The sequence below is a fragment of the Otolemur garnettii genome, unplaced genomic scaffold (genome assembly GCF_000181295.1).
Source record: "Otolemur garnettii isolate 467f Iridium unplaced genomic scaffold, OtoGar3 scaffold00035, whole genome shotgun sequence".
NCBI lineage: Eukaryota > Metazoa > Chordata > Mammalia > Primates > Galagidae > Otolemur > Otolemur garnettii.
Window position 1 is genome coordinate 13,789,733 of NW_003852430.1, and position 10,335 is coordinate 13,800,067.

General features: G+C 37.3%; 1 protein-coding gene across 2 annotated transcripts in view; it reads right to left on the bottom strand.

The window, feature by feature from the left end:
• The window catches only part of COL9A1 (collagen type IX alpha 1 chain), an 87,591-nt gene that overhangs the window by 54,096 nt on the left and 23,160 nt on the right, over positions 1-10,335 (bottom strand). For both annotated transcript variants that reach the window (XM_012805066.1, XM_012805065.1), the window contains 4 exons: positions 3,884-3,937; positions 3,600-3,635; positions 1,298-1,321; positions 913-966 (listed from right to left, as the gene is read on the bottom strand). In XM_012805066.1, the coding sequence (XP_012660520.1) occupies positions 913-966; positions 1,298-1,321; positions 3,600-3,635; positions 3,884-3,937 (168 nt within the window). The remainder of the gene's footprint in view (positions 1-912; positions 967-1,297; positions 1,322-3,599; positions 3,636-3,883; positions 3,938-10,335) is intronic.

Below are 10,335 nucleotides of genomic sequence, written 5' to 3' on the forward strand. Positions count from 1 at the left end.
GCTTGCACTCAGCTCAGGAAAGCTTGCACTCAGCCCCAAGCTGTGAAACAGAAGATTAATCTCTGCGGTGCTTGACTTGGTGCTCTTCACCCACAATCATTTGCTCTATCCCTGCACTCTCTTGCAGTGGGTTAGAAAATCAAATAAGGCTAACTTAAAATAAGCCATTCAGATGAAAATAGTTCCAATTGTTCTTAACATGCAATGTTGAGTCTTACTCTATTTTCCTTCTTAATGTTCTGCCTTAGAAAGTCAAAAGCATCTTATGATTATTTTAATTTTGCAATCATTTGTTATTCATTTGTTAAGTAAACAAATTCACAAATAGCACAGGTAGAGAAGCAGTTTTATGGATTTATAATGCATGTAGCTGCTTCCCTCAATGAGTTCTCAATTACCCACCTTCACATAATGTTGCTAATTCAACAAATTTTTGAAACATTCACTGACTATAAACATGAAGCATTTTTACCAGCAATTTATTTTGTGAAGTCCAGCGTTTAGTGTGAAAAGTTAAATTCTGCTGGTTCAATTATAATTAAATGATCCTAACATAAATACTCATAGTAATAGTTTTAGGTTCTTCACTTTTTACTTCATGCAAAGTCTAATACAAAAGCCACTGGCCCCCTCTCCTGCTGGACAGCCTATGAAATGAGAATGACACTCTTACTTGACACTCAATCTGGAAATTGAGAGGGAAAATTCAGCCGAAAACATTAGGAGATAATTAAAATCACGCCACAAAAGTGATTTCATCCCTAGTCCCCATCCATATTATGAACTAAAATGAAATTCATCTGTCATTTTTTGATTTGCAAGGGAAAGCACACAGTTAGGGTAATTTGCCTTTCCTGGTAATACTTTCTATTAAACCAGCAAATGTCTAGGGGAATGCTCTGTGGTACTCACAACAGGTCCCACGCGGCCTAGCTCTCCAGGGAGTCCTGCTGTCCCAGGAGGACCCTAAAGCCAAAAAATCAAAGCAGCTCGGTGATTGATGGATATTTTTACAATCTATCATAAGTGTGTCAAATATGCTAAGTAGCAGACTTAGAAGTACATAGCTGTGTTAGCTTTGGTTTCCAATGAGACAGTAATTCATTTGACCAAATTTTAATTAGGACGGAACAGAAATTTCCTCAATTAATATTTAGCAGGATAGCCACCTAAGATCATGGAGGTAGAATGCTGTAAACGCCACTGGATAGCGTGTGAGCTGGAGAGTAGAGTGGGGATTGGAGAAATAGGACATTTTTATAGACCATGTACAAACAAATGATGTAATGAGACTTACAGGGGGTCCAGGAATACCACGACCCTGCAGGATTAAAATAAAAATGTTTATGGCATGCAGTTTATATTCAGCATAAATGCGAACATAGACACAGCTCAGATTAAACATAAACCATGAACTATCTCTAAATGAACGTACGATGTTCATTCTGAAGCAAGCACTGGATAAAGAAAAACAAATATGGCTCTGCCTCTATGTTTTATATTAAATCATAACTGTGTACATTAATGTATTTATGGGGTATGATGTACTGATTTTATATACAATTTGGAATACTTACATCAAACTGGTTTATATAGCCTTCACTTCAATTATTTGTTAAGACATTTATACTCTACTCTTAATATATTTGACATGTACCCTTGCATTATGCACGATAGGTAAGGTCCCACCAATTACCTTCCCGCCATCCAGCCTCCCCCACCCTCTCCCCTCAGCCTCTTCTTCCCTCCCTCATTCTGGTCTGTAGTTGTGTTTTATCATTCGTTTCAAAGTGTGGGTGATCATATATTGGTAAAGGAAGCACACCTTGTTTCCGCTCCTCAAACACTCCTTTGATGTCTATGCTAACCAGTAACATTTTGCAGAACATTTTTAAAGGACAATCAAAGTATAGAAGCCATCTATGTTTGTCCTCAAGAGAACTTACCATCACTCGCAAAGAGGCACACGGCCACCAGAAAGTTTACAGATTTTATTCACATGCGGTATTTTATATGAAACCACATTCAAAGCATTATAGTTTCCCAATAAAATGATGTTTAGTAGGTCCCTAAATAAATATTCTCCACAGAGAGTTAGAGGAGGAAAAGGACAGAAATATACCTCCCTCTTGACAGTAAAGGCTATTTCCACACCCTAATCACCCTAATTCCAGTAGATATTATTTTCATTTTATTGAATGGTGTCGCTCTTGTTTGAAATAACCTACAAAAGGACCCCAATTTAACTTGCTACATTTGACCTTCAATCTAGTCACTCCATCTCCTTTACATTTTATATCTCTTTAGCAACACTAAACAGTGTATAATCAAGAATTAAGACTACATTTCATTCATCCTCCTAAACCCAATTCCTAGCACAGGGCCTAAGAGACAACAGACCCTAACAGTGTGTGTTGAATTTATAACTGGACTTCAGCTACTCAGAGTCTCTATTCCCCCTCGTTGCTTTCCAAGTTCTTTTTCCTACCCTTGAGGTTTCCCATTTTTCTTTTTTCTCCTACCGTGGCTTCAATAGATTTGATTCACAGCTGTCTCTGATACCATGTTTATGTTAGCTTTTCATTCCAGACTTGCTTTCTAAAAGACCCATACATAACGTATCCCACGGAATCAATACACCCCCTCTGATAATGATACTATGATTTCTAGAAATAATATTTAGGCAGCCAAAACAAGCAAGAATTTCACATGGGCACTGTGTTTTAATATTCAACCCTACTAACCCACACTAAAAGTGTGACTTTTTAAAAGCTTCTTTTGAAAAATTACTTCTAGTTGAACATTTTCATACATAGATCAATTTGGGAAACCGATGTTATGCTTGAAAATAATAAAGTAATCAATAAGTCATTTCATGATCAGACCCATAGATGTTTGACAAATTTCACTAAATTTTTTTAAAAGGCATCTCTGTAAGATGTTGACATTGAGATCTAGTTGAAAAATATGGAGAAAGGCCAGCAAGTCAGTCACTTCTGAAAATAGGTTTCTATGGAAAAGTTGACAGATGCTGAAATATGGCAAAGAAAATGCCACCAACAGGAAAAAGGGAGGAAAAATACAGATTAATGACAAGAGCAAACAGGAACAAAGAATAAAATATAAAAAGCAGCATTAGAACCCAGTCCTTTTGTATATACATGGATGTTTATTTTCTATTCCTAACTCAACACCTGCCGGATCATACAATGAGGGAAAAATCTACCCAGGGGATCAGATGATTGGTAGTATCTGATTAGTTGATATTTCATTAGCAATAAAACCAGCTGTGAAGAAAATGGTGTGATGCCATGGTGTAAACCCTGAATACTTAGATTTTTCTGTTGTTATGTAAGAAATGGTTTCTATCATTGGGAGTAGAGAAGGAGTTATTGATTGGGAAATATCACCTGTATGTTTGAATTTCTCTAAAATTTTCCTACTCACAGAATAAATGCTTACCATACTAGATACATCATAAACTCCTTTACCAAATATACTTTGTAGAAAACTACATTTTAAAAAAATCACAAGGCAGAATTTTGCCTAGAAATAGAAAGATAGGGTATTTTCAATTCTGTTGCTTTTCATTTACTTACTGGAAACCCACGAGGTCCAGGTACACCAGGTTCTCCCTAAAAACAAAAATAGTTTTGTTGTACATGTACTAAGCGTTTTGTAGCAGGAATATGTAAATATGAAAACTGCATAAATATTAAAATCATTAAAACCCTCCACCCCCGTGGTTTTAAATACAATTTTAGTTGAACAAGTATATTTAAGCTACTTCATAACTTAATGTTAGTTGAGTGCAAGCACTACAATAAAATTCTACTTCAGCATTTCATTAATACCAGCAATCAATAACAGGTGGCTAACTTACTTTCTGTCCCCTTGGTCCAACAGAGCCAGGGGCTCCATCAGGTCCTGTTAAACCCTAACAAAGTGAGATAATGATGTTGAAGATCATGACGTCCTTAGGGAAACCACCAGGTAGAAAACTTATACTTTAAGTACCAATTATCTACAGGATTGTGACATATATAGGACGCAAATATTTATAAAGAAATACATGCCTATATTTTTACTCAAAGGTAAAGATTAATATGAGATCTGCCTGCTAGTTATTTATGGTTGATAAATTGACTCATATTCCTGATTTCCTTCTAATTGTAGGGTTTATCACAGGGTCTAATCATTTAGTGTTTTTTGTCTCTGCTTTGAAAAAAAGACAACATAACAACCATAAGGTTCTAATAGCTAAGATGGATGGGTTTGGGCTCTGCTGTTTTCTCAGATTTACGTACCTCCTTCACTTCATTTATAAAATAAAAATACCATACGTCTCTCTAGTCCTGTCTTAAAAGTTAATGAAGTGTTTCTGTAATAGGAATTAAACACAAATAATCAAATTACTGCCTTATGGCCACTAATGGCCCTCTAGCCATCTTCCAGCCATGGCAATTGCTTATTGAGAAACATGAATTTTTATTTTTACTTTTATTTTTTTATTGCTGGGGATTCATTGAGGGTACACAGAAGCAGGTGACCTTGATTGCTTTTGTTAGGTAAGGACCCTCTTATATTTGTGTCCCATGAGAAACATCAATTTTTATAGTTGAAACATTTGAGAATGTACATGTTTCTATATTACTTTCCTTAATAAAGATAGCTATAATTAAATATTTGCATATGCCACTCAATATATAGAATGTAAGCCTGCTCTCAAACACACTTCTAACTATCACGTTTAATACTAAGAATCCATTAAATACATAGTCTAAACATTCTCATTTGCTCTACTGGGACATATCATTATTCTCAATATGAAATATATATTAATGTCTGATGGTGACTTAAATTTCTATATTTGGTAAAGATGCATATCTATTTTTTAATGTTTTCTTTGGTCTTTCACACTTTCAGATGTTGTCATTTACAATGCAATCTTAAAATTATACCTTCCTAAAGATAAATATGTGTGTATGTATATGCACATATATGTGTATACATTTATATACAGCGTGTATAAATATCTTATAAAGTCTATCATTATCAAGATTTTGAAAAAGACCAAAACAATATCGAGAAAGGGATCTCTTGAAAATATAAAAGCCCTTAAACATCTTAAAACAGATCACCAAAATTCATATTCAGCCTGTGAAATTCTACAGAAAGATCAACAAAGTGTTTTCATATGATTAAAATGGAAAACGAGTTCATTGACTCCCATTTTTACATTTCTCTACATCAATTAATTTCCCTGACAACTTCATAGAGTGAATCAAAAGAAGTAGAAAAATGTTAATTACTGGCAATTTACCAAAAAAGAAAAATATTAAACATACAGAAAAGAAGTTCTGACAGACTGTCTTTGATTTTCAATAGGCCTAGTCTTAATTACAGCACTAATCTGGGAACAAGTGTCAGTGTGATTAGTCGTTAAGCACTATGACAATGGGGCATTTGCTTTCATACTTCAGCAATCAAACCATACATCCAGGAGCACACATGGCCCATAAATACACCTCAGGGCATATTTTACTCATATACACTCTAATTCCCACTTCATGCATAATTCCTCCAAAACCAGTCAGTCCTGATCAATTTCTATATGCACGATCAAATAACCTCCTTCAATCTGTGACCAGAATAACTGACGAGATTAAAGAACAGTGACTGCTTTATATAGTAGAATTTCAGCTGCAGCAATAATAAAGCACAACCAAGTAGACGGTTGGATAGATTAAAGAGGAGGCTGTTTCCAGGTCACTTCATATTGAGAATATCCTTAGTAAGATAAGATGAACTATAACTATCACTGGGAAGGTCTCTGAATTAAGTAGAAAATGGATTCTGGTAGGTATCAGATTTTACAGTGAAATCTTACAAAAAACGGTGTAGAAAATGTAAATTCAACAAAGATAGGGATTACCTGCCCACTATAGCCCCAGCTCGCTGTTACCGGCATCTAACATACGCTCAATACATGATCACTGAATAAAATTAATTTAGGTTAGCCTTTTCAGTGGAAGGCTATCGCACTTGACCCTTCATAGCATCTTTAGTTCGGGCTGAAATCTTGACCCTGCCATTTAGCAGCTGTGCAATGGTGGGTAAAGTGCTTAACTGCACAGTGTTCTAAATTCTGTTCTTCACTAAGTAAAGGCCCTGCAAATAAACAAAGAAAACCATCTGGATATTGCTCAGGGCACTGTAATTGGTGGCTTCCCCACGCTTCAACTCCCAACTACTTACACCTACACTGACCTCAGCATAACTTCTCAATAACTCACTATCCTAGTCACATAACATCTGCCAGGGTCAGTAGTTATATATATTCAAAAATACAAAGCTTCTAAGCCTTTTCCTATTATAAAAGGGGGGGGGCATGGTTTAACTCTAATTCCTATACTTAATTCTTTTTTTTTTTTTTTTTTTGAGATGGAGCCTCAAGCTGTCCCCCTGGGTAAAGTGCCATAGCATCACAGCTCACAGCAACCTCCAACTCCTGGGCTCAAGCAAGTCTCCTGCCTCAGCCTCCCAAGTAGCTGGGACTACAGGTGCCCGCCACAACACCTGACTATTTTTTGGTTGCAGCCATCATTGTTGTTTGGCGGGCCCCGGGCTGGGGATTCAAACCCGCCACCTTAGATGTATGTGGCTGGCGCCTTAGCTGCTTGAGCCACAGGCACCGAGCCCCTATACTTAATTCTAATGCCTCTTTTACTTGAGACAGCTGCTATAAAGAATTTTAAAAATGCTGTTTTTAAGAGCTTTCTGAGCATCTTGCAACAAGTAGAACCAATGATAATATCTTCATTGATATTACTGATGATCTGATCGTAGCACAGTTACCCTCTGGGTATTATAAACCAAGCTCTGACTTCTCTAATTTTACATATCCATAAAGAAGAATCAACTAAAACTAAAAAAAAAAAAGAAAAACATCAACTAAAGAAAGAGAGAGATTTGAAATACACATACAAGTTTCAAAATTAAATTTGCAATAACACTCTCTAATCCTTAGTTCAAAGAAATGGCAGGGGAAAATGTTACCGGTGTCAGAAAGAATTGGCTTCCTATGAATGTTTATGCACACAGAGTTTCATACAGGATGATATTGAAGTGACTGCATGCAGAAGGTTCACACTGGTGTACACTGGCCCTCAATGGTGATTTCCTTACAGGATTCCCACCACTCAGTTGTCAAGACTCAGAGAGTTTATCTCTAAGCAGAGCTGCTATGACTCTTTTCCCTTCACTGCCAACAATCTAATGTGGGATAATAAACTTTGAACTGTGTTCCCTTCCTATTCTTCCAAACATCATCCAATGGACCATTTTTTAACATCACCAAAAAATAAGCTTTTCAGTGAATGAAAGAGCAGAAGACAAAGACTGTAGGGGTTTAAGGTCCCACCACTGCACTCACATTGACCTCCCCAGAGTGGACTGTTCAAGCTTTCCAGCTGCCTATGGCCAGGGACAAACACAGACTCTAACCCAGTTACTGTATTTCATTATTGTCAAAAAGTAAAAGATTTTTTTTAAATATCAAATCAATCAAAGAACAGAATAAGAAAATCTTTCAATTCCAGAAGGTGAAGGATATAGAATACATCAATATTTATGTATAATTATAAAATATTAACTATAAATGGTTTTTATTATCTATTAAATTATCCATATTTTCTTCTTAGTTGGCAACTTAGGCACTAAAAATTCACTATTACCTTTTTTTCTCTTTTCTCTCTGATATTCATCAATTGCGAATCTTATTTCTATCTGCATGAGGCAGAATTTCCTGGAGAGTTTAAAAATCACAGATCTGGATTCCTTCACTACCTTAGCCACTAATTACCTCTGTGTCCCTGGGAAAACCACTTGTCCTCATAATTATTGGGTTTTTTTTAATCTGTGGAAAATAATGTTAGACCAATCTGCTTTCCAGGTCATTATAAGGATAAAGGAAATATTAATAATACTTATAGCAATGCTTGAGCAAAAACACAAATAATTGTAGCAATGCTTACACAAAAATGTAAATAATATAGCTAATTTTTCCCTTAAATCTAGGAGGCATGTAAAATACTGGCACATACATGGATTTCTTCCTTTTTTTCTCTCTAACTCTTTTTCATCTGCTTTCCTTCTCAGTTTCTCCCTGAGGCCTTTCAGGTCCAAGTTCAATGATCTACTCTTTGCATCTTTTAACATTTGAAACCTAGTTTGTGCTATACTGTAAGACTGTAAATACAGACACCTCCCCCCCCAAAATTACTTGCAATTGTTTTATATTGTACTTCTAAAAATGTCAAAGAACTTTCATTTGTTTATCCAAAATTTCTGTTAAAATGGGAAATTAAGGGCAGCACCTGTGGCTCAGTGAGTAGGGCACCAGCCCCATAAATCAAGGGTGGCAGGTTCGAACTTGGCCCCAGCCAAACTGCAACAAAAAATAGCCAGGTGTTGTGGTGGACGCCTGTAGTCCCAGCTACTCGGGAGGCTGAGGCACGAGAATCACCTAAGCCCAAGAGCTGGAGGTTGCTGTGAGCTGTGATACCACAGCACTCTACCAAGGGTGATAAAGATTCTGTCTCTCAATAAATAAATAAATAAATAAATAAAGTGGGAAGTTACTTTGTAAAGAAAACCCAAGGATTCTCCCTATGACATTAGAGTATAAGGCAAGAAAGAATTTGAAGAATTTTGAAGCAGGCTACAAAAGCTCCACTAAATTGAGGGACAGATGAGCCTAGGCCTCTGTGTGAAATTATATTGCAGCTCAACCGCAAGGTAAGACCTCAGATGACCAGCTTATGCTTTAACTATCCCCAATTATTTTCATTTAATCAGTATTTTTATTTTCACCCAAACTATAAGTCTAGTAGTTGAAGTTTCAAAAGAACACAGAATTAAATTCACCTGTATTGGGCTACTAGTTTATGTAGTGGCCTGGTATTTATCAGATTCATGGATTATGGTATGAGAAAGCCAAGTAATTTTCAGTGTTTCAAAGTGGAGATCTATTGCCAACAAGTTATAGAAGTTTAGTTTGTATTATCCAAATATTACTTTGATATTCAGTTTCTGTTATCCAAGTATTTGTCCTTGGGTACTTCATGCACTGCCACTTTGCATACACAGAAAGTTAACTAGGGGCTTTGAAATATAAAACAAAGCTGATCTCCTAAAGCACTAAACAACATAGACAAATGTCTTCATTATGGTAATCTCGACACAGAAAGTATGTCTTAATAACAGCTAAAATCCAGCTACTTCTTTTTCTCTCAAGATAAAGAACCTGACTTAAACTCTAGTCAAAATTCCTAGAGTTATAAATGTAGATTTTTCAGGTGCTTTCTTTCATTTAGAAAAGTCTTTAGTTTTTGGAAAACACAGAAAAGTGTTAATTTGAAGGATAACTTGAGGGCTGCACCATGACGTCTTATCTAAGAACAGACGCCATTTCTTACTTAGCTGTACACTGCAGAGACAAAATTAAGAAAGTCTGTAGTGGGACCTCATTAAGTATTAGCAGAATGCATAGAATGCACTTTACTTTGACAAAACATTATGTAGTGTTAAGTTTACCACATCACTCAGCATCTAAACTTCCTTCAGATGGGATGGGGGGTGGAGGTTGGGTAAACTGGAAAACACTGCTGGTTCCCAATCTTCCAGCACCCCTAGCCAGCATCCTTCTGTCAGTAATGCCAGTCAGAAAACACCACAGGAAGAGGAAAACCCGGTTTTGGATTTCCTGGTCAGTGTGTGTTGAGCTCTTCCCGGTTCCTGCCCCACCCCCACATCCCCCACTTCCATTTAGCACATCTATCTTTTTATATTTCTTAGGATGTAGGGGTGCCCCGCCCCTTCCTCTGCCTGCAACTTCTTTTTCTAAATTGATGGAGTGAATGCCAATGAAGAGGGGAGGGGAGACCACCTGCTCCAGCCCCAACTCCAGCCCAGCCCAGGGGATCTGGCCACCTCTTACCCCCCAGGGCCAGCAGCTGGGCTGAGAGCTCCTGAGGGGAGCGGGGAGTGGACTGTTAGAGACAGGAAGCAGATACCCTTCCCTCTTTACTGAGAAAAGGAAATGTCAGCTGTGTGCCTGTGTCTCCCTCCCTCAGCCCCCTCCTCAAGCCTCCAAGTAGAAGTTTCTTTACCTTCCCTGGACGCTTTGCAAAAGCTGCCAGCTTCAGTGCGGGTGAGGGGCTGTCTCAAGACCAGTTCAGGGATTCTTTCAAGCTCTCCTACTCCCCTCGATTCCCTCTCCCCTCTCCTTCTCTCTCTCCTTTCTCCCTCCCTCCCTCCTTCCCTCCTCCTCCC